Source organism: Thalassophryne amazonica, chromosome 17 (assembly GCF_902500255.1).
Source record: "Thalassophryne amazonica chromosome 17, fThaAma1.1, whole genome shotgun sequence".
In the NCBI taxonomy this organism is placed as follows: Eukaryota; Metazoa; Chordata; class Actinopteri; order Batrachoidiformes; family Batrachoididae; genus Thalassophryne; species Thalassophryne amazonica.
The window spans coordinates 13063460-13089506 of NC_047119.1; the positions used below are offsets into that span (position 1 = coordinate 13063460).

At 44.1% G+C, this 26047-nt stretch overlaps 1 protein-coding gene across 2 annotated transcripts in view; it reads right to left on the reverse strand.

Moving 5' to 3' along the window:
- fibcd1 (fibrinogen C domain containing 1) overlaps nucleotides 1-26047 on the reverse strand; it is a 367422-nt gene that overhangs the window by 237904 nt on the left and 103471 nt on the right. For both annotated transcript variants that reach the window (XM_034192108.1, XM_034192107.1), the window contains one exon: nucleotides 15636-16115. In XM_034192108.1, the coding sequence (XP_034047999.1) occupies nucleotides 15636-16115 (480 nt within the window). The remainder of the gene's footprint in view (nucleotides 1-15635; nucleotides 16116-26047) is intronic.

The window sequence follows — 26047 nt, forward strand, 5'->3', positions numbered from 1 at the left end:
TCACAAATCACTCCTGCCTTTTCACCCTTGACTACTCTCTCTTCTTGGCCTTTCTACCACACTCTCCACTATTTTGAAAAGGTAACTCCCAGTATTTAAAGTTGTTTAGCTTGAAGTTCTCTGCACATTGCAACCTCGCTATTCCACCAGGCTACTTCTCATTTACACACGTCTTTTTTTTTTTCCTGACTAACTCTCCTTCTCTTCCAGAGCATATTTCCAACTCTCTGGGCTCATTGTAACCTGCTCTCTACTTTCACTACATATCACAATCTCATTTGTCAAATTTATAGTCCATGGAGACTTCTGTCTAATCTGGTCTATGAACCTGTCAACTACCACTGTAGACAAGGGCTCAGGGCCAAGCACTGACGTAATCCCACCTCAGTCTTGAATGCATTTGTCATTTGCACTGTGCATTGCACCGCTGTCATACTGTCCTTGTGCATATGCTGCACCACCCTCACATACTTTTCTGCCATGCCCAATACCACGATTGTTTTCTGATCATCCTATCGTAAGCTTTCTCTAAATTCCCAAATACACCACACAAGCCCTTAGCTTTCATTACTCTGTCCTATAACTTTATGCTGTGGCTGATCAACTTCATACTTTCTTATATATATATATATATATATATATATATATATATATATATATATATATATATATATATATATATATATATATATATATATATATATATATATATATATATATATATATAGTGTTGCCACAGTTACTCTGAAAAGTTACTTTATTGGCTATTTTTTTAGTTACTTTATACAGTTATTTCATCAGCAGCTTTATGCAGTTACTTTATTAGCAGCTGCTGACAACTTTGCTGAGTACTCAGTCTTAAAAATAACCAAGTTACCTTATTAGTATGGCTTGCAAACTGGCATAGTATGTTACTATGCTTTTTACCCTTTTAAATTAATTTTATTAGGAAATTAAGCAGGCTACGGCCTCAACTTTATCTAAAATCTGGGTCTTTTAGTGAAGCTTAGGGCTAATGGCCAGCGATCACCTTAGTATTTCTTTTGTTTTTCTTGTTTCTTAATGCTGACAAATTATACTGTATTTGTTGTCTTTCTGATGCCTGATTCTGTGTTTTCTTTCTGTTTGAGATATGGCTTCATCCAGAGATGGGAGTGATGTCTTCTTCTGCAACCCTTCTGTCCTGTGCACCAGTAAAATTTCCTGTATATTTGTTTTGTAAATTGTGTTGGTAGGATGGCCCAAGCAGAGGGTCACCCCATTGAGTCTGGTCTGCTTCAGGTTTCTTCATCAAGTCATCAAAGGGAGTTTTTCTGGTAAACGCAACACTTTTGGTTTTGCTCCCATTTTGTATGAGATGAACTCAAAGATCTAAAACTTTTTCCACATACACAATATCACCATTTCCCTCAAATATTGTTCACAAACCAGTCTAAATCTGTGATAGTGAGCACTTCTCCTTTGCTGAGATAATCCATCCCACCTCACAGGTGTGCCATACCAAGATGCTGATTAGACACCATGATTAGTGCACAGGTGTGCCTTAGACTGCCCACAATAAAAGGCCACTCTGAAAGGTGTAGTTTTATCACACAGCACAATGCCACAGATGTCGCAAGATTTGAGGGAGCGTGCAGTTGGCATGCTGACAGCAGGAACATCAACCAGGGCTGTTGCTCGTGTATTGAATGTTCATGTCTCTACCAAAAGCCGTCTCCAAAGTCGTTTCAGAGAATTTGGCAGTACATCCAACCAGCCTCACAACCGCAGACCACGTGTAACCACACCAGCCCAGGACCTCCACATCCAGCATGTTCACCTCCAAGATCGTCTGAGACCAGCCACTCGGACAGCTGCTGAAACAATCGGTTTGCATAACCAAAGAATTTCTGCACAAACTGTCAGAAACCGTCTCAAGGAAGCTCATCTGCATGCTCGTCGTCCTCATCGGGGTCTCGACCTGACTCCAGTTTGTCGTCGTAACCGACTTGAGTGGGCAAATGCTCACATTCGCTGGCGTTTGGCACGTTGGAGAGGTGTTCTCTTCACGGATGATGCGAAGGAGATGTGTTGCACTGCATGAGGCAAATGGTGGTCACACCAGATACTGACTGGTATCCCCCCCCAATAAAACAAACTGCACCTTTCAGAGTGGCCTTTTATTGTGGGCAGTCTAAGGCACACCTGTGCACTAATCATGGTGTCTAATCAGCATCTTGGTATGGCACACCTGTGAGGTGGGATGGATTATCTCAGCAAAGGAGAAGTGCTCACTATCACAGATTTAGACTGGTTTGTGAACAATATTTGAGGGAAATGGTGATATTGTGTATGTGGAAAAAGTTTTAGATCTTTGAGTTCATCTCATACAAAATGGGAGCAAAACCAAAAGTGTTGCGTTTATATTTTTGTTGAGTATATATATGTATATATATATATATATATACATACACACACACTCTGAACATTTAATTGTTACTGGATCTTGATCACTAAACTTTGTTTCAAAATGCTGACCTGTGGTGACCTTATAGAGGAGGATTTTCTTAAAAAGACCTGAAAGTTCAGCTACAATTTGCCAGAAGGTACACCTGAGATCCAATCATAGATTTGAAGTTTTGGTGAAAGACATTTTTTCTCTTCATCATGAAGCTGTATAACTGGGGATGCAAAATGCAAAACATGCACTATGCACAATTTCTGCAATCACAGCCACAGAAGCCTGTAACTTCTTCTGGTTTGTCTGGTTGGTTTTCCTCACTCTTCTTCTTGCAGAGTCACTCAGTTTTTGAGAACTGTCTACTCCATATAGATTTACCATAGAATGCCACACTATTTGTATTTCTTCTGAACTGATGTAAATAAAGTCCAAGACATATTCAGTGACTTGGAAATGTTCATGTATCCATCCCTGACTTGTTTGAAGAAAACTGGCAATAAAACCAATTATTTACAGGTATCACACCAAAGGGGGCCATTACTTATGCAACCCACCATCTTGGCTTTTATATTTGTAATTAATTTATATCAAGTTGTAGAGATCTGAATTTGAGTTTAAAGAAGATAATTTTATAAATTTTTATATTGAGAAGGCTGATTTACTCTTTGTATTTGAAATATCATGAACAAATTAAAATGTGTGAAATACCAAGGGACAAATACTTTTGTAAGCCTCTTGTTATGTGGGCCACTGAAGAGGAGGTAATGCTGGCCCACCACCACCAGAGGGCGCCCTGCTTGGAGTGCGGGCTCCAAGCACGAGAGGGCGCCAGACCCAGAAGAAGTGACAGCTGTCAGTCATCCTCTGCACCAGCTGTCACTCGTTCATCATCATCATCACCACCATAAAAGCCGGACTGCAACTCCACCTCCTCGCCGAGAAATCGCAACGACTGAAGAGGTAATTTCTCTGCTGACTGACACTTTGTGTGTAATAACCTGAACTTCTGTTGCAGCCGTTTTCCTGGAGTGTTGCCTTGTCTGGGGGATTGGCGTTTGGTATGACAGCGACTGCTTCGCCTCACACCCCAACCCAGATAAGTGGTTAACCAGGAGCTGCACGAGTGTGTGATTGGAGGTGGAGGTGCTCCCTCCTAACTGTGTATGGACTGTGGATTACTGAGTGTGCGGACTCACACTCATTCATCTTATCTCTGCTTTCTGCCACAGTACCAGGGTCGACAGCCGAAGACAGAGGCCACCTGGGGACTAGGGACGTGGCGGCTCCGGTGTTCTTCAGACCGTTGGTGGTGGAAGCCGTGTGGGACGCGGCTTCTCTCTCGTCGGGGGTCTTCTATCTTCGAGCCTGCCCACACGTCACCTGGTGTCAATTGACTGTGCAGATTTCTGTGAATTTAGTTGTGTATTATCACAACATTTAATTGTTACTTTTTGGCTTATTCATTGTCCGTTCATTTGCGCCCCCTGTTGTGGGTCCGTGCTATGACACCTTCCCAACAGGATTTCTCTGCCATTTGTCATGGACTCCGAGGGGCGTCAACCCGAGTTTGAACGGCCAATGGAAGAGCCAGGAGCGCAGGCGTCAGCGGCAGGCGTGTTGAGTGAGCTGCAGCAAATTTTAACCGCCTTCACGGTTCGGCTGGATTTAATGGCCGAGCAGAATGTTCTCCTTAACCGGAGGGTGGAGGCTCTCACCGCCAGGGTGGAAGCGCGCAATCAGGGCGCTGCTGCAGCCACTCCTCTGGCTGGTCCTGGGCCTGTAACAGACGTTCCACTGGTTGTTCAACGACCCCCCCCACCGTCCCCTGAAGCATACATAAGCCCTCCGGAACCGTACGGAGGCTGTGTTGAGACGTGCGCAGATTTCCTCATGCAGTGTTTGCTCGTCTTTTCACAGCGTCCTGTCATGTACGAGTCAGACGCCAGCCAGGTGGCTTATGTTATTAGTCTGCTTCGAGGAGAGGCACGCGCCTGGGCTACGGCGCTTTGGGAGCAGAATTCACGGCTCCTAACGTCTTATGCTGAGTTTATACGGGAGTTCAAACAAGTTTTTGACCATCCCAACAGAGGCGAGACCGCTTCGAGCGTGCTGCTGTCAATGAGACAGGGGCGCCGCAGCGCAGCCGAGTATGCAGTCGACTTCCGCATCGCGGCAGCAAGGTCCGGCTGGAATAACGTTGCGCTCCGCGCCGCCTTCGTAAATGGACTGTCTCCACCTGCACCTGCTGGCTAAGGAGGAACCGCGGGATTTTGACGGGCTTGTCGATTTGGTTATACGCTTAGACAACCGTTTGAATGAGCATCGTCGGGAGCAGGCCGGGGGGCGTTACCGGGCATGAGCCGTCCCTCCCCCTTCCGGTTCCGAAAGGGTGACGTCGTCCCCACGCTTCACTGCCAGACAGCTCCGTGTGGCTACAGCTCCCCCTGCTGAGGAGGCTATGGACACGAGCAGGGCCAAAATAAAAACAAACGTCAGACAAAGGAGGCTGACCCGGTCAAACTACAATGCCCATCCTTAGAAACTGGGCTAAGGGTGGGCCATAACACGCACGCGGGGAAACCCCGCAAATCTTCACGAATCCCAGTAACGATCCTTTGTGGGGATTTAACCCTTCACGCCCCAGCACTGGTAGACACAGGGTCGGAAGGGAATCTGCTGGATAGCGGATGGGCAAAGGAAGTAGGGCTCCCCCTGGTGGCTCTGCCGGCACCATTGCAGGTGCGAGCACTAGATGGCACCCTGCTTCCATTAATTACACATCAGACACAGCCAGTGACCTTGGTTGTGTCTGGAAATCACAGGGAGGAGATCGTGTTCCATGTAACACCTTCTACCTCCCCGAGTGATTTTGGGATTTCCATGGATGGTGAAGCACAATCCCCGGATAGATTGGCCGTCTGGGGTTGTGACGCAGTGGAGCGAAACCTGCCACCGGGAGTGTTAGGATCCTCGGTTCCTCCCGGCACGACGGCTAAGGAGGAGGTTAAAGTCCCCCCCAATCTACGATTGTGCCATCGATTTGGTCCCGGGCGCTGAGTACCCGTCCAGTAGGTTGTACAACCTCTCACGTCCGGAACGCGAATCAATGGAGACCTACATCTGGGACTCTTTAGCTGCCGGGCTGATCCAGAACTCCACCTCCCCGATGGGTGCTGGTTTCTTTTTTGTGGGCAAAAAGGACGGCGGACTCCGTCCATGCATTGATTACAGAGGGCTGAACGAGATCACGGTTCGCAACTGATACCCGTTACCTCTGTTGGATTCAGTGTTCACGCCCCTGCATGGAGCCCAAATTTTCACTAAATTGGATCTTAGAAACGCGTACCACCTGGTTCGGATCCGGAAGGGAGACGAATGGAAGACGGCATTTAACACCCCATTAGGTCACTTTGAGTACCTGGTCATGCCGTTCGGCCTCACTAACGCCCCCGCGACGTTCCAAGCTTTGGTAAATGATGTCTTGCGGGACTTCCTGCATCAGTTTGTCTTCGTATATCTGGACGATATACTCATCTTTTCCCCGGATCCTGAGACCCATGTCCAGCATGTACGTCAGGTCCTACAGCGGTTGTTGGAGAACCGGCTGTTTGTGAAGGGCGAGAAGTGTGAGTTCCACCGCACTTCTTTGTCCTTCCTGGGGTTCATCATCTCCTCCAACTCCGTCGCCCCTGATCCGGCCACGGTTGTGGCGGTGAGAGATTGGCCCCAACCAACAAGCCGCAGGAAATTGCAGCAGTTCCTCGGCTTTGCAAATTTCTACAGGAGGTTCATTAAAGGTTACAGTCAGGTAGTTAGCCCCCTGACTGCCCTGACCTCCACCAAGGTCCCCTTCGCCTGGTCGGATCGGTGCGAAGCCGCGTTCCAGGAGTTGAAACGCCAGTTCTCGACTGCACCAGTTCTGGTGCAGCCTGATCCTGATCGCCAGTACATAGTGGAAGTGGACGCCTCTGACTCAGGGATAGGAGCTGTGCTGTCCCAGAGCATGGAGGCTGATAAGGTTCTCCATCCTTGTGCCTATTTTTCCCGCAGGTTGACCCCAGCTGAACGGAACTATGACGTCGGCAATCGGGAGCTCCTCGCGGTGAAGGAGGCTCTTGAAGAGTGGAGACACCTGCTGGAGGGGGCATCGTTGCCTTTCACGGTTTTCACGGACCATCGGAACCTTGAGTACATCCGGACCGCCAAGCGGCTGAACCCCAGGCAAGCCCGCTGGTCTCTGTTCTTCGGGCGCTTTGACTTCCGGATCACGTACCGCCCCGGGACCAAGAACCAAAAATCAGATGCATTGTCCTGGGTGCATGAAGCAGAAGCCAAAGCGGGGCTGTCGAACCCCACCGAGACCATCATCCCCGAGTCCACTGTCATGGCCTCCCTCACCTGGGACGTGGAGAAGACCATCCGGGAGGCCCTGGCAAGGAGCCCGGACCCGGGGACCGGCCCTAACAACAAACTGTACGTCCCACCAGAGGCAAGAGCTGCCGTATTGGACTTCTGTCACGGGTCCAAGCTGTCCTGTCATTCCGGAGTGCATAGGACCGTGGCAGTAGTCCAGCTACGCTTCTGGTGGGCGTCCCTGGAAACCGACGTCCGGGACTACGTCCAGGCCTGTACCATCTGCGCCAGGGGCAAGGCAGACCGTCGGAGGACTTCGGGACTCCTCCAACCCCTGCCGGTGCCTCATCGCCCCTGGTCTCACATCGGCCTGGACTTCATCACGGGGCTCCCGCCGTCCCAGGGCAACACCGTAATTCTCATGATAGTGGACCGGTTCTCCAAGGCGGCCCACTTCGTGGCCCTCCCGAAGCTCCCGACGGCCCAGGAGACGGCAGACCTCCTGGTCCACCACGTCATGTGGCTGCATGGGATTCCATCGGACATTGTTTCAGATCGTGGTCCCCAGTTCTCTTCGCAGGTGTGGAAGAGTTTCTGTAAGGAGCTGGGGGCCACCGTGAGTCTCTCGTCCGGGTACCACCCCCAGACAAACGGCCAGGCAGAGCGGGCTAACCAGGAGCTGGAGCAGGCCCTTCGCTGCGTCACCTCCGCGCACCCGGCGGCCTGGAGTCACCATCTGGCCTGGATTGAGTATGCTCATAACAGCCAAGTTTCGTCTGCTACCGGCCTCTCCCCTTTTGAGGCATGTTTGGGGTACCAGCCCCCATTGTTCCCGCTGGTGGAGGGAGAGGTCGGTGTGCCCTCGATCCAGGCCCACCTCAGGAGGTGCCGCCGGTTGTGGCGGACCGCCCGCTCTGCCCTGTTAAAGGCCCGGACGAGGGCCAAGGCCCATGCGGACCGCCGGCGTTCCCCGGCCCCCACATACCAGCCTGGGCAGGAGGTGTGGCTCTCGACCAAGGACATCCCTCTGTGTGTCGACTCCCCGAAACTGAAAGACAGGTTCATTGGTCCATTTCGTGTTCTCAAGATCATCAACCCGGCCGCAGTGAAGCTCCAACTCCCGGCTTCACTGTGGATTCACCCTGTTTTTCATGTTTCCCATCTAAAGCCACACCACACCTCGCCCCTCTGTGCTCCGGGACCTACGCCGCCTCCTGCCCGGCTCATTGACGGGGAGCCTGCCTGGACAGTCCGCAGGCTCCTGGACGTCCGTTGTAAGGGCCGGGGGTTCCAATATCTGGTGGACTGGGATGGGTATGGACCTGAAGAACGCTCCTGGGTGAAGAGGAGCTTCATCCTGGACCCAGCCCTCCTGGCCGATTTCTACACAAGACATCCGGACAAGCCTGGTCGGACGCCAGGAGGCGCCCGTTGAGGGGGGGGTCCTGTTATGTGGGCCGCTGAAGAGGAGGTACTGCTGGCCCACCACCACCAGAGGGCGCCAGACCCAGAAGAAGTGACAGCTGTAAGTCATCCTCTGCACCAGCTGTCACTCGTTCATCATCATCATCACCACCATAAAAGCCGGACTGCAACTCCACCTCCTCGCCGAGAAATCGCAACGACTGAAGAGGTAATTTCTCTGCTGACTGACACTTTGTGTGTAATAACCTGAACTTCTGTTGCAGCCGTTTTCCTGGAGTGTTGCCTTGTCTGGGGGATTGGCGTTTGGTGTGACAGCGACTGCTTCGCCTCACACCCCAACCCAGATAAGTGGTTAACCAGGAGCTGCACGAGTGTGTGATTGGAGGTGGAGGTGCTCCCTCCTAACTGTGTATGGACTGTGGATTACTGAGTGTGCGGACTCACACTCATTCATCTTATCTCTGCTTTCTGCCAGCAGTACCAGGGTCGACAGCCGAAGACAGAGGCCACCTGGGGACTCGGGACTTGGCGGTTCCGGTGTTCTTCAGACCGTTGGGGGTGGAAGCCGTGTGGGACGCGGCTTCTCTCTCGTCGGGGGTCTTCTATCTTCGAGCCTGCCCACACGTCACCTGGTGTCAATTGACTGTGCAGATTTCTGTGAATTTAGTTGTGTGTTATCACAACATTAAATTGTTACTTTTTGGCTTATTCATTGTCCGTTCTATTTGTGCCCCCTGTTGTGGGTCCGTGCTACGACACCTTCCCAACACCTCTATAGATAAAAAGTCATGGAATACTGAACATCCACTTTTGATTCCTGATCATGACCGTAATCATCATTTGTGACATTGTGATTTTAATTTTGTTGTTTGATCCTGAGCACAAAGCTTTAATCCTCACTGCTGAAGCTTGATTACAACCAAATGCAACTAGTATTGCTTGAGCTTTTGACTCTAGCTGACAACACCGGTGTTGCTTATTTAAATGTCTGCAAGCACTCACCCGTATCTGTACCTTTTTTATTGAAAGCTGTGTAAACTGACTGAATATGTGAAATGAATGTCAGATTTCAAGGAATCAAAACTGATTGGTTCTAAAGCCACTATAATCAGATTCTCCTGCTCTCCAGCTCTGTGCAGCAGGGTGGAACTGATCGTCAGAGGGCTACGGTGCACACAGAGCCATTACTGATGCTGGCATAGTCAGCTCTCTGTCATAGTATAAATCAGGCCTGGCCACAGGTGGCCCATAGATCATACAGTCACACCACTGTGTCAAGCAGAAATAGCGGATGTGTGTACCACATGGCTGGTCTCCAAAGAGGAAATTAATCATTTGGAGTGTCTCGGCTGCCAGCAACACCTCACCTTAGCCTCAGTGCCTACTGGTCCATCTACACTGTGGTCATGCTGGTGAAGGGACCGATCTTATTGCTACTGTATCATCCCAGAACTAAATGGGTTCATGTAAAAGAAGGCCTTGACAGGAACAAAATGTGTTCAGTGGTCTAAGCTGTCAGCTATGAAATGTGTTGACAACAGAATAGAGAGACATGGGCTCTACTGGCATGAGCAGCGTGAAGATTTTCAGGCACATTGAGGAAATGCAACATCAATAAATCTATGTGGACAGTGTGAAGCTAAAGAGAGTCTAATTTTCTTTTCGAGCCAACATGGGATATGTCTTATGCATCCATACAAATTGTACTTATGTCTGACCCTTAATGTGCAAGTTGTTCCTTTTCTACATAATCACGGACGATGTGCTTTCCCCACTGTGATTTCATCTTCAAACACTATATGAGTGGTATAATGTGTGAAACACCAGCTCTGGTTGCAGCATAATGCAGCCGCTACAACCATTGTCTTGTAAAAAGAAGTGAACACAGATCAGCTGGAATTGGATAGTGAATGAGATTGCTTTGATTTTTGCAGTGAGGAAAATGACGGGTCTAAACACTGACCGACAGAAACGCCACTGATCTAACGATGCGTGGCATGTTTGAAGCGGTTTCACAATCAATTTATATTGATAAGTGTTTCACAATCTAGTCCTCGAACACTGCTGTACAGTAATTAAAGCCTTGGGATCAGCTGGGAGTGCTGAATCCTAGACTGAAGGTTGCACTCACACTAGGGATTGGCAACGCAAATTATCAGCACAGTTATGGAACTCAGACGTTGGCAATGCATGCTAATGTGTTGCCTATTACATTGTCAATGTGAAGCTATTCAGCAAATAAATCAAAACTGCAGTGATCTGATAGTGAGGAAATAAGAAATATTGCTAATTTATTTTAAACTATCTTGACAAAGTTAGTATAATCCCTGCAAACAAACTTTTTGAGGAAGGAATATAGGAATCACTCCATTCCTCCATCTATCTTTGAGTTGGGTACATTAAAATTCTTCCTAAATCGGGTAAGGGATTTCAATTAAACTTTGTATATGATGGGAGCACACTATGAAGTTATGCAGGGAAGAAAATAATTCCAGTCCAAAGTTTTCAAGGGGCGATAATTGGATTTTGATGTTTATATGATGGATCATATTGAATTATTCTCCGATCTGTATGGATATTTGTTCACTAATATTGATAGTGAGTAAAAAAAAAAAATACATCACTATAACTGCAGATATACACTTCAAAATAGTGGCAATGATGCTTAACATTTCAGTGACAAACCCTTATGACAAATAAATGCATTTGAAGGTTGATATTTTGCAGTTAAAACATGAAATTTATTATAAATAATTTGAATTATAACTAGCCAACACTACCATCACTGGGATTGGTAGTTGCCATGTCACAATATTCAGTGTTTGCATAAAACAGATTTGTCTATTTTGGCTCCACCTAGCTGGCAGCATCAGGAGTACTTGATGCTTGTAGATGTTAAACTCCCACTCTGGTCACTTTGCCTCCATCTTTTGTGATGTGATCAAGGGGTGGTGGGGTCCCAGTCGTGCTTGACAGCTTCATAAACAAGGCAGTTGGAGTGCCATCTGCTGGACAAACTATGTAATAGTGGCATTTCCAACAGCCAAAGTGTTGCATTGTTTATTTGTTGAAGAAAAAAAAACAACTGCCAACTATAGTAACAGTGAAGACCATTTTGCCACATAATGTTCAACTAGCAGCACTATCCATGGTGGCCAGGCCAGTCTACTTTATGTCCCCTGATCCCATCAGATCTAAGAAGTGAAGCAGAGTAAGTCCTGATGAGTACTTGGCTGAGAGTGCATTTGTGAAGACCAGGGACTATGTGTGTTTCTCCATGCAGAATCAGCGTTGTGTCAGGATGTGCCGTTGGAGTAAAATTTGTGCCAAATCCCAATTCAGATCTCTACTTTATCCACTGTGGCTTCCTTGAGCAACCGGGTAGCTGAAGGGTAGGGTCCACTAGTTCTAGGGTCCCCTGGTCCTAGGGTCCACTGGTCTTAACCTCTTTATATTATTTGATGGTGTAAATTACAACTCTAAACTGATTTTAAAGTTCACAAATAAATAATACTTTCAAATGGCTAACAAATCAGATCCAGTTTTGTTGAAGACATTGACATTCCCATTAATCACCTTTAATTGTACTGTTGTCTATAATGTTGTTGAACTGAGAAAAGTTGGAATTCACCAGAATTATCTTTTTTTTTTGTCACACTTTTGAAACATTACTTAACCTACTTTTTGCAACATATAGCCTACCATAAATGTAAAACCAACTTCAAGATGCTGTCCTTAAATACTAGGACTAGTGGGCCCTAGGACAAGTAGACCTGATGACAAGTAGGACGTTTCTGAGCAGAAAGGCAAGCAACATCAAATGGCTGTGGTGGCCACCCCACCAAACCTTGGATTTGAAAATACACTGGCAGCCAAGCTCATTCGGGGCTACATGTAACTTCAACCACATGTGGTCCTATTTTCCATCATGCATGTAATAATAATATTATTCACCTCAAGAAGCCCATACATGTTCAGACAGCCCAATCTCACTTTTTTGGGATACCATCACGTGTCACATTTCAGATGGGATTTTTAACCCTAATCGCAACCCTAACCATGACTCCCCGGACCTGTGTCACCTCAATTTTTGTGATACCATCACAAAATAATATCACGCCATCACCAACTTTGAATAAGATTGGGTTGGTCCAAGTGACTGACAGCCAGTTTTGCACAGTTACTTTGAAAGAGTAATCCCATTACCGAGTACTCCTTGAAAAAGATAGAAACTTACTTTTTTTGTTGAAAAGTTAACTCTGCTGACTTTCGAGCCAGCCATCGGCCATCTTTGTACTCCTCATAGAAGCTGTGTGATGACATGTGCAATGTGAGTGTCAAATCGGAATTGGTTCACCGTCACATGGTTTTCCAAAATCCAATCGTAGGGCAGATTTACCTCACGTGAAAAGCCAAAGATTGTTTTCAGGGGTGATATGTTACTAGTTGGCCTGTTTGAATAGCCCCCTGGGTGCTCCAATGAGTACATTCTATTCCAATGCGCCCTGTGCCATTACGCACAGCGAAAGTGAAAGCAGACGGAGAACCTCTGATGACAATCTCACATGCTCAAACAAAGAGTGTGTAACTATCAGGATTGCTCCATTAGTTTGCATGTGAATGTTACTGGATAACTCTGTTGCTTTCTCAGCATAAAGCACTGTTTACCATATCAAAATAACACAACGCATAGACCATTTTGTATATATTGTTCAAAATGTGTATTTGTGTTTATTGTTTGAACCTTTTTGTTGTACAGTCTTTCACACAAGACCTCAAATTACCATTATAAAGTGTGAAAACAGTTTTTATTATAGTTTGCTGTGTGTTTTGAATAAATGTGTGTGGAAAATTATTTTTTGCTTTATTTTTTCCTTTCTTATTTCTGATTGTAAACCTTTATTACACTTATAAAACACAACAAAAACATATATATTCTGAAAGCACAGGTTGTCCTGAAAAGAAAGAGACATAAAACTTGTGGGATGCAGGGAGAGCTGTTAACAGCAATAATAAAACATTTATGCCAACTGTCCGAACTGTCCAAAAAATGCCCTCGGACCCCAGAGGGTTAATTGAGCTGGTGCAACAATGGTAATTACATGTTAATTACCTTCATCATATGTTCTTTTAATTCTGAAGCTTCAGTGATAGCATTTCTTCTTTTAAAGTCATTGTGTTGGGGAAGACCAACTCATTCACTTGTCCTTTCTGTTCTCTCACTGTATTATGTTCCTAGGTATGTGTGCTTAGGTTTTTAACAAAGCTTAAAAAATATGCTAATGTGCTTACATTTTATTTAATGTCATTTAAAATTGGTTAATTTCTTAGCAGTAACAACCTTGGAGAAGTGTGAAAGCAACATAGGTAACAATCGAGTCATACAGAGCTTGTTGAAGAAAATAAGAACAACCCCAGGTTTCTTTTCAGCACTGTAGCCAGGCTGTCAAAGAGTCAGAGCTCTATTGAGTCGAGTATTCCTTTAACTTTAACTAGTAATGACTTCATGACTTTCTTTGCTAATAAAATTTTAACTATTAGAGAAAAAATGACTCATAACCATCCCAAAGACGTATCATTATCTTTGGCTGCTTTCAGTGATGCCGGTATTTGGTTAGACTCTTTCTCTCCAATTGTTCTGTCTGAGTTATTTTCATTAGTTACTTCATCCAAACCATCAACATGTCTATTAGACCCCATTCCTACCAGGCTGCTCAAGGAAGTCCTACCATTAATTAATGCTTCGATCTTAAATATGATCAATCTATCTTTATTAGTTGGCTATGTACCACAGGCTTTTAAGGTGGCAGTAATTAAACCATTACTTAAAAAGCCATCACTTGACCCAGCTATCTTAGCTAATTATAGGCCAATCTCCAACCTTCCTTTTCTCTCAAAAATTCTTGAAAGGGTAGTTGTAAAACAGCTAACTGATCATCTGCAGAGGAATGGTCTATTTGAAGAGTTTCAGTCAGGTTTTAGAATTCATCATAGTACAGAAACAGCATTAGTGAAGGTTACAAATGATCTTCTTATGGCCTCAGACAGTGGACTCATCTTTGTGCTTGTTCTGTTAGACCTCAGTGCTGCTTTTGATACTGTTGACCATAAAATTTATTACAGAGATTAGAGCATGCCATAGGTATTAAAGGCACTACGCTGCAGTGGTTTGAATCATATTTATCTAATAGATTACAATTTGTTCATGTAAATGGGGAATCTTCTTCACAGACTAAGGTTAATTATGGAGTTCCACAAGGTTCTGTGCTAGGACCAATTTTATTCACTTTATACATGTTTCCCTTAGGCAGTATTATTAGACGGCATTGCTTAAATTTTCATTGTTACGCAGATGATACCCAGCTTTATCTATCCATGAAGCCAGCGGACACACACCAATTAGCTAAACTGCAGGATTGTCTTACAGACATAAAGACATGGATTACCTCTAATTTTTGCTTTTAAACTCAGATAAAACTGAAGTTATTGTACTTGGCCCCACAAATCTTAGAAACATGGTGTCTAACCAGATCCTTACTCTGGATGGCATTACCCTGACCTCTAGTAATACTGTGAGAAATCTTGGAGTCATTTTTGATCAGGATATGTCATTCAATGCGCATATTAAACAAATATGTAGGACTGCTTTTTTGCATTTACGCAATATCTCTAAAATTAGAAACGTCTTGTCTCAGAGTGATGCTGAAAAACTAATTCATGCATTTATTTCCTCTAGGCTGGACTATTGTAATTCATTATTATCAGGTTGTCCTAAAAGTTCCCTGAAAAGCCTTCAGTTAATTCAAAATGCTGCAGCTAGAGTACTGACAGGGACTAGAAGGAGAGAGTATATCTCACCCATATTGGCCTCTCTTCATTGGCTTCCTGTTAATTCTAGAATAGAATTTAAAATTCTTCTTCTTACTTATAAGGTTTTGAATAATCAGGTCCCATCTTATCTTAGGGACCTCATAGTACCATATCAGCCCAATAGAGCGCTTCGCTCTCAGACTGCAGGCTTACTTGTAGTTCCTAGGGTTTGTAAGAGTAGAATGGGAGGCAGAGCCTTCAGCTTTCAGGCTCCTCTCCTGTAGAACCAGCTCCCAATTCAGATCAGGGAGACAGACACCCTCTCTACTTTTAAGATTAGGCTTAAAACTTTCCTTTTTGCTAAAGCTTATAGTTAGGGCTGGATCAGGTGACCCTGACCATTGGTGTTTTTCCGTAATTATTGTATGGCCTTGCCTTACAATATAAGGCGCCTTGGGGCAACTGTTGTGATTTGGCACTATATAAATAAAATTGATTTGATTTGATTTGTTGACAGGTATAGCTGTGATGTTATTTTCAGTATTTATTTCACAGTTTTGTGTGTTCACCACTGTTGTATGCACATTTTTGCATGTATCTGTCTCACCTGTATGAGGCGCCCCTGCTCACTTTGCAGTGTGTTCAGGTCTTGGCCCAGACTGCCCTGCCCCCTGCGTAGCGATTCGTAGTCCATTTTCAATTGCCCAGCATGGGCTGACAGTTTGGCCACCTCCTCTGCCAAACTGACAAGCAAAGCCCGGTCCTGGCCCTTCACCGACTTCAGATCAGAGTCATGGTCTGTTAGCGAGTGGAGCAACGAAGTTTGCACACCCTCTAGGCGCAAAAAGTTACTGTTGTAGTCAGGACAGTTTGGGTCGATGAAGATATTGATGCGGGAGCCGTCGCCTCTTTCCACTGTCACCAGCGCGTTGGCTTCATCCTGATTGGTGGAGATGTGGGGTAGGCCATCAGACATGGGTGGAGCCTGGTAGTGGTTCATCAAAAGGATGGTGCCGGTTACGGTGACAGCCAGCAAAACGGCTACGAACAGCAGGATGGTGCAGAGCAGGTAGCTGCAGCTCATCCTCTGCAATTACAAACAAAACATGGGAAGACAGAAAGGACGGAAAGAAGGAGAAAAGGGAAAAAAGTTGTTAGGAATGTTCTGGTGGTAACGCAATGTATCACCATCTGCTAAATTCCAGCATCGAATGATTTCTTATGACAAAATGTAGATTAATCCACCAGTTTTACCATTTTAAATACAAAAAAAGAAAAAAAAAAACTACAGTAAAACTTGACAAACTCTTCAAATCCATCCAAAGGATTCCTATGCCAGCAGGTGGTGCTGTGAGCGGAGCCCGTTAGACTCAAGTCATTCTCAGCTGAACAATGTGATAAAAGCAAAACAGCGGTACACCTTTCTGTATCTTGGCCAAAAAGGAAGATCAAAATTTGAACAATGTGGATAAAGATGAAAAAGAGAAGTGACTTAGAGCCAATGAGCTGGAAATGAATGAACATTGAGGAAAATCCTCTTCGAAGAAACAGGCCAACCTCTACCAGTAACATAGTCTCCATTAACTGGACTATAAAAGGACTGAATAATGGCCTTTTATGATCCAGTTCCATTTTTCCACTCAGGTTAAGAGAACTAGTGATGGAAAGAGAGCACAACATGGCCCACTTATGCATGATTAAAACACCAAGCTCTTTCCTCCCTTGTCCCTCCAAATGAATCAGCTACTGATCTCTTTCCGATTTTTTTCTTCCTCCTGGCACAGGATACAGTCTATGTGAAAATATGTGGGCAGGTGTTTGGCAGTGTGTGTGTATGTATGTTTATCTTTTTGAATGTGTTTGTTTGTGAGAGCATGCACATTAATATGTAAATTGGCCGTACAAGGACAGTGAAGCATGGTAATAGGCATCTAATGGTCTTCTTTATGGGAGAGGTTTATAGTTTCTTCAATGTGCAGGAAATCAATTGTGCTGTGCGGGAAATATGCCTCAGTGCTTACAAACCGACTTGGGAAGGAAAAAGAAGCAATTGTAACCACTATGTCAACACGTGTGGCCCATGGTGGCTCCATGGTCAACAATTAGGGTGTAATAGTAATGTATGCTGTTACAACATAAATTACATAATGATAATGGTAATAATAATAATAATAATACTATTATATGATATGGGAGATGTTCATCAGTTTGTTTGTTCCCATGCCTGTCCCAGGTCCTTTGGTCCACCATACCTGGCAGACACATATAGGTTGCTTCTGGAAAGGGAGATTTACCAAAGGATGATCTTTGGAGACAAGGTAATTGGGATCAAAGGTTGTTTTTTATGCAGATTTGCACCAAATATGGCATACATATAGAGGCATGAGAGGCATGTTCCAGAATTACAGAGCTCTAAGGTCATATTTGCCAAATAGTCAATGGGGCAAGGTCATTTCTACCATTGTTTGTTTCATAGTAGAGAAGCTAGAATCTTCAACTGGACTGGGTTGCTTGACGCGAGGACGTTTCGCTTCAAATCGCAGAAGCTTCCTCAGCTAAAATTCTTGCTCTGGTGGTCTGACTTCTGTCTTGACTCTTGTCGAGAAGAATTGACTCTTGTCTTCTCGACAAGAGTCAAGTGAAGTGAAACGTCCTCATGTCAAGCAACCCAGTCCAGTCGAAGATTCAAGCTTCTCTACTATGGAAACCACCTGGACAACTGAGAGCCTACACAGAAACATTGTTTGTTTCCTGCTCCTCCCAGGTTCTTTTACTGCTTACAGCCAACTTGGGAAAAAAAGAGAAATCAAGAAATGTCGTACAATGCCACTAACATGAAAGGAAAATAAGAACAAAAGAAAGCATGCCCAATTCCTGACCCAAGTTAAACTTGGCTCTTACCCATGGACTACCTTTCCACAAAATTTTGTGAATATCTGTCCATTGCTTTTGAAGATATCTTGAACATAATCAGAGAGAAAGTGTGATCACAACCCTCTGTTTTACTATGTAGTTTGGCAGAATGGTAAATGCACATTTATATAGCGCTTTTTCATCTGCGTCAGATGCTCTGATGTCAGGCTGCTGCCATGCAAGGTGCTCACTACACACCAGGAGCAACTTTGGGATTAAGGGCCTTGCCCTAATGCATAACCATGAGACCATCACCTCCCAGAAAACAATATTCCATACTAAGAACAGGAAACTCAGGGACACTGGACATTCAAGACTCTAAACTCATACTGTCATGAGTTTCAATACCAAAATCCAAAATACCATGGAAGAATACTTGAGGGCACAGTGTGAAAGCAATGTGAATACTGCAAGCTGTCACCCAATTAATACAGACCGCACACTATTGGCGAGCTCACTGGAGATTTGAGAATTATTTCTCATGAGGGTGTCATTTATAGCCTTCCTTGTTCCAATTAAGAGCCCAAGTAAGTGAACATAGAAAGGTCTAATATGGGGCCTGAGAACAATTTCTCACTTGGGCCTTCCTTTTAACCCCCTTAGCCCCATTAACAACACCCATGGGATTTATCAGCAGTTGGACTTTTTTGCTAGCTGTAAATGGCCCCTGTGGATCTCAACTGTTATCTCTTACCACTGTTTTCCTGTTATTTTTCACAAAGAAATAAAAAAATACCCACTTGACAAGCAATAATCAAGAACAGACTTTATGACATACATACTGTGAACAACTTTCACTAGATTTGCATTATTCTTTGATTACATCATTGAATATGAAAAGCCTTTAGGCGGTATACACTGATTAATGTATTAAAAATTCAGTCTCAAATGTTGTCTTTAAGCTATGTTTATTGTGGTCTTTATTGTCAAAGGCTACATTCATCTACTCATATAAGCTTACTATCGAGTAGGTACAGTATGACACAATCTGTAGGGTATCTGAATAGTCATTAAGCATTCAGTGGCAGTAAACATCAAGTAACTCCATAGGGTGTAAAAGGACATCGGCACACTATCCTTTGAAGCAACTGGAGCCTAGTAACAAAAGAACTTCCCTGAAAAATTCAAAGATGGCGGACATACATAAAAAAAAGTAGTGGCTTTAAGGGGCTGTGGCATTGTACAAATATACATCAGCAACCATTTAAAAAAGGCTGTCATTGCAAAAAATAAATAAATAAATAAAAAAAACATCTATAAACATCTGCATGATGTGGCAGGGTAGTATACTTGACATATGTCTCTGCTACTCACCCGCTTACTTCTACATAGTGCGAACAACAAAAATGGTTGGATAGTAGTTTCCTGGCCAACATTGGTACTTATCGAGTATTCACCTGCATGACATGACTTTTGGAGTTGCACTAAAATCTCGTAATGCAAATTACAATGACAATAAAGGCGATTCTGATTCTGATGACTGGACATCACTGGAACTTTACTAGCACACTGCAAACTTCCGGTTGCCTTTATTTTTATTTTTATTTTAGTTTTTTTTTTTGACTGAATGGGTTGGAAGTCTTGTGTACATTCAGTAAAGATGCACTGAAATCTATCACCAACCTTGACCATCATTTGCTCCTGTTGAAAGAATTTGGAGGCTCCTATTTTCAGCACTCCAAAGTTGCAAAGATGGACTAGTTCCTTCTGGGAGTAATAAATATCACAGGAACATGATGCCCAGACTGAGGGCACTGTCACACCTTGACTTTGCTTGCTTTGTCAAGGGATCAAAATATTGCTAGAATTTATTTTTTTTTTCCCCTTTGCTTTCATATATTTTGGACTTAAATGTAAAATCTAATGCATGCATAAGAACACTGTACTCTCACTGGTCAGAAATACTGGAGTTCTATTCTGGGTTTTACAGAACTTTTCTATTGCTGTTTGCTTTTGTGATGCGGCATTACTACCAACTGGTGAAAAACTCTTAAGTCAGTCATTTGCCAAATGTTTTATACATGCAAATGTTTTATACATAACTCTGGTCAGAGTTATGGTCATCTGGCCAAATTTAAGTGAGACACCATTAGATTAGATAGAACGTCATTGATCCCTAGGGAAGACAGCATTTTATAGCAGCACACAAGGTAAGAAGCACACCGTGAAAGTAAAAAGAAAAACAGTTTGCAAATATAAATATAAATACACAATATAAATACCACACATACTGATCAATACTGGTTTACTGGCTACTACTATTACTCTCCTTCCCGTCCTCCATCTTCCAGTTACCCCCCCCCGAGTAAGGAGATGTACAGTATGATGGCCTGAGGGACAAAAGCGTTCTTCAGTCTGTTGGTCCTGCACTTGGGAAGGAGCAGTCTGTGGCTGAAGAGGTTCCTCTTGTTGCTGATGACGGTGCGCAGAGGGGGACGAGCATCGTGCATAATATCCAGCAATTTTGTGCAGTGCTCTTGTAGCAGGATGACCGGCGACGGAGTGGCCAAGAGACAGTTTTCCCAACCAAAAACATTTCTTTTATTTTCCTTCTTCCAAAAATGCAGATATTTACAGTGCATCCCAAGATGGACATCAAAAACAAAGGAGCAAGAGTGCCAGACTATATCTATCAAAGACTCTGGACCACTACTTACATACATGTTCACTCAAACACAACCTTCCCCTCCGATGTTCTCCCCACAACTGAGGCTCTGAACCCTTTACAGAGTAACAGCCCCTCCCACAGGTAAATTCCATTCACAAAATAAATCAATCAACTAAATAACAATAACATAAACACAAAATAACAACCCAAAGAAATACACACAAAATATATAAACACCCAACACCATTTCCTTTAACCAAAACCCCCTCTAAGCATAATAAAATGGAATATGAACATGACCAGATAAAACACCCCTGTCTAAAATATTTCACTCCGCCCAACCCCGGTATTTACACTGAATGGACCATTCACTCAGTTTGCCCTAAACAAGGAAGCGCCTGCATACCAGCAACCCTGGTGAGTAAGCTTAAACTGTTACAGAAATGTTTTACCAGTGTTTTAAAGATCACTAAAACAGATAAACTTTGGTAATGAGTAACGGTATAAAATACACATTTTGAAACGCAGTGAAAACAAACACTTTGTAACATAAGAGATGCCGGTAGGCCTTTCCCCGCACTCTTAGTCACAATACTAGGTAAAAGTTATGGCAATGATGATTACTGACAATAAATAATGAACCAGGAAAATGAGAACAATATATACAGCTGGATGACCCGTGAAACACAGTCAGCGTCCATGCAGCATAGTTGTTAACTACCAACTAATTGCTGCCCACACGCTATTGACTGCGTAAGCGTCACAGCTCAGTCTGTGACAGCTCTCTTATCTGCCACCATCACCAGAAAGTCCAGACCATGTCCAACCACAACTCATTCTGCAGTGTAGTAGATTATGTAGTCCACTGGTTCAACTTGAGTTGAAGACAATCCAATCTTTGCAGATACACCACAGTCCAATTGTTTTGGTTGCACCACTGTTTTAATGCATTCAACCCTTCATAAAAAAAACCATACTGTTGTATCTGAACAAAAGCTGTCCAATTGAAATGGACCCAACACAGTAGGTGTGAAAGTCCCTTTCAACAGTCCATGAGTGACTTGTCTGTTGTCTCACTGTATGCTCCAATTTGGCAAAGGAAACCTTCTCTGAACACCTTTCCTCAGAACATTCTGTCGCCAGCAAATCTCTGTCTGCTCTTTGGGATGATTTGGCTGAGGGGGGTTGAGTCCTATGCAGCACAGCTGTGGGAACATTGCATCACCTTGGTATGTCCTGTACATGATGGTGACTTGTGCAATTGCTTTGCCCGCTTTTGCAGGGCCACATATAGACAAACACATTCACACCCACAAGTGCACCTACACTCAAAAAAAAAAAAATGGCTCATTGGATGAACTCAATTCAATTATGCGCAGAATTTCCAGCTAATAAATATATGTAGCCCCAACTCAAATAAAGCACATCTATACAAGATAATGTAATTTAATTTAGTTGGGACTACATATATTTATTAGACAGAAATCCAATCGAATGAGCCAGTTTTTTGAGTGTATCAGTCAATCACTCTCTGCTTGGGACTCCGACGAGGGTGGTCGCATCTCCTCCTCCCTCTCTGCTCCAACCTTCAAAGTCCCTACTTCACCGGACTGTGAATTTTTCTAACTATATTGGATTAACCATGGAATTGATCAGCTAGTCTCTGAATGCTACTGACACCATTTTTTTCAACAAGGAAATCATGTCACCCTGCATGCCTGGTGACATTCTCTGTGGAGGATGTCGAAGATTTATTTATATTTGGTTTTATCGTAGGTGGGCTGGTACTTATTGGTTTATGTGCAGCTCTGACCTACCAGAGAATTGGCAAGACAACTGCCAGCAGAACCACGACCCCTCACCTGTCCCTCATGATTAATGAGCTGGGCAAGGCAATACATTCTCAGACCACGTTAACCCCTTGAACTTAGATGTAAGTTCGATAGCATCTTGGAGCAAATGTATGCCTTACAAAGGAAGATGTTGGAGATCAGGGAATAGTCATAAATTGGATTTGGTTGTTCATGAGAGCTGCAAATGTGTTTTCTGTGCTCAGTCCTAAACATGGCAGGCTTATCAGCCTCTGAAGGTCAAAATGCCCCGTTGTTTTCCTCCAGAAGAATTTCTACAGCCTTGGTGAACCATTCGGCTGCCTTCTTATCTTTTGCCATCCCTGATAGTCTGCAACTCCAGACATTGACAGTAACTGCCACTCACACGTGAACAGAGACTGATATGCATTCTCCCACCCCCTACCCATTATTTATGTTCCTGAAACACCCCCCATCCCTGCCCCTGCTCATGCCACTCCCTTCCCCCTCTGGGATGCAGCGTGGCTTTAGCTGTAACAGCCCCCCCCCTCCAAGTTGGCTGCTCGAGCATGTGTTGCTGGGACCCCCCACACTCACATTGCCTCAATTTGGATGACGGACTGTTTCAAAATTTAGCGTACATAAAAAATCAAATGTATATGTGCGGTTGTTTTAATTCCGATGTGTGCCATGTGGATTAATTGCTGTATATTTATCTGAGGTAATTTGGTGTGAAATGAATTGCCCTTTTTAGGATCAATAAAGTTGTTTGAATCTGAATCAAAAACATGACATTCAAATGAACTCAATTCAATTATGGGCAGGATTTCCATCTAATAAATATATGTAGTTCCAACTAAAATTAGATATATATGTGTGTGTGTGTGCTTGGTTTCGGTGTGGAAGGTTCCCGGTTCAATCCCCACGCCAGCCACACTTCTCTATGTAATGTGGAATTGCGTCAAGAAGTGCAACCAGCGTAAAAGCCAAATCAACATGCAGACCCTCCTTGGATCTGCTGTGGTGACTGAGTGAAAACAAGGGAGCAGCCAAAGGGACTCATATATATATACAAGCCCTGGCAAAAATTATGGAATCACCAGCATCAGAGGATGTTCATTCAGTTGTTTAATTTTGTAGAAAAAAAGCAGATCACAGACATGACACAAAACTAAAGTCATTTCAAATGGCAACTTTCTGGCTTGGGACATGCCCAGCTCTCCACAATTTCTCTTATACTCACTGGGCTGGTAAGCATTGAAAGCCTAGATAGGCATGTCCCAACTTGTCCTTTAACACTCCGAAACGGAGGTGTTCCTTTGTCTCGCTCGATCAGCGAATCGGTCGTGACGCACAAAGCCTCCACACGGCTTTCCATGACAAAATCTCTTGTTAAAAGTGAAATCTGCCGGAAAATGGCTGATGTCCAGCTCTTGTGATAACCAGAGAAAGTGCTCACGATGGTCCCGGCTCCACACAGCAATCCATTTAGAAATGATGTGGTGTTTTCTGCCTCTCGATGGCGGCTCGGAGCGCGCCGCACCGTGCGCCATTGTGGGCCGTCCTTAAAGCTGTAGTAACACTCCTTATTCTCTGTGAAGCCCGTAAAATTTTCACCGAAAGCCAGATAAATTTTTCGAATGGTTTCCAGCTGCTTATCTCTAACAGTTTCTGAAAAAATTCTGATGGAAAAAAAGCCCAAATCATTCCGCCATTTCCTGACAATGAAAATCTGACGAGGGGGCTGGACCACTCCTCCCACAAGGCATGCTCACAGGCAAATGACGTAACCGACAGGCGTGGAAAAACTCACGCATACGCACGAAGGTTCAAGCTTGGCTGACGTAAAAACATATGAATCAAATCCATATAGTTTTTGAAAAAAATAAAAGGTACGATACTTTTCTCACAGACCTCGTATATATGTATGTGTGTGTGTCAGTGGACTGCAGCTGATGCCAGCAGTTCTACTTCTGATTATACAGATTATATGATCTATATAATTATAAACTGTACATCAGCATTTAAAAATAAAACAATTGCATCTAGATAAAAATGCATTTCTCTTTCAAAGCTGTGGAATGCTGTTAAAATTAGATCACAGAACAGTCATCATTGTACACCGTTCATAAAACAACTAATGATTAGCTCACACAGCCTCGGTGGAGCTGTTCCTCACCAGATGTGATGCACTGCCAGTATACATTACCATTTCACTACACATCTGTTAGGATGCTCAAACTTGTTTCTATTTTTTCCCCTCCAGATAGATTACTCATGTTGTTCTCCAATATCTCATCTTAGCAGTGGTACATTATTCACAGTAAAAACAGAGCCACCATCGTCTCCTCCTGCCCATTCAGGCAATCTGGAAAATTAAAAAAAAAAAAAAAACATTCTGAAGCTGTCAGACTGGAGACAATCTGAATGAATCAATAAAAATGGAACCAGAGAATTCTCGGTTCAAACCCCAGCCTGACCGGAAAAATCACTAAGGGCCCTTGGGTAAGGTCCTTATTCCCCAAATTACTCCCGCTGTGCCGTGAGCACCTTGCATGGCAGCGGCCTAACTTCAATGTGCAAGTGTGTCTGTGTGAATGTGAGGCATCACTGAAAATCAGTTTGAGCTTCTGATTCAGATGGCGAAGCGCTATATAAATGCACTCCATTTACCTTTTAAAACTGAGCTGTGCTAACTTGTCAAAGTGCCACAGTGGCAAGCGGGCCACCAAAGCTACCTGAGGTGTAACATTCAAGCAGTAAGGTGACCTTTTGTATTTTCCCATGATTGTTTACTTTTATTTCATGTAATGTTATTAGCAATTCAATTTGGGTGTGTATACATCCACAGTTTACATGTGTCACGACCCCACTTAGTTAAGGTGCATAGACGGGCACATAGCTCAGTGGGATTGGATATGGGTTTCATTCCCACTCACACTATCTGTCTGTGTCCTTGGACAAGACACTTACAGCCTGATTTATGAAAGGCTTGTGTGTGTAAAAATGTAAAAGCATGTACAAACACCATACCACTCACAAAAGAACAACAGCCATCAGGCAATAACATAACATATTGGACATAACTGTTATGTGTCGACACGGGTTGAGGAGCGGACCTGCGTCTGACGGAACCCAGCGCCAAAACAACCAGAAAGCGGTTCCAATAACAAAACAATTTATTTTCCCCCTTTGGTGCATAACAAAGTGTACAAACGAAACATGCGTCTGTCTGGCGGAGTGAAGGACGGCGCGCTCTCCAGCGCCCAAAAGGATCGAAGCCCGGCGCTTCTGGACCCACGTTCACCGCCAAACACCCCCCAGGTGGACACGACAAACCGACTCTGCGAAGGATAGAAAAGGTGAGGTAAGTCAGCAGCTACAACTAATATCCTTCAAAGGCACACACTATCAGCAACACATTCAGGTCTGAATTTAAGCTTTATGTAAATGAGCAGCTTCTCACAACAGGTGGAGGATCATCTGTCTGCACGCCACGGCAGTGAGAAGCAAGCTGCACAACTCTCATCAATATTCTCCACTGCGTAACAAAATACCAAATTACTGTTAACAATTATTCAGACAATCAAATCACCTCTGATGTGTGTGACAGCATGTGTCCCTCACCCGTCCTCCTTCACAGGCACGATGTGTCAAACCCAGGCGCGGTCCTCAGCGTCTCACAAA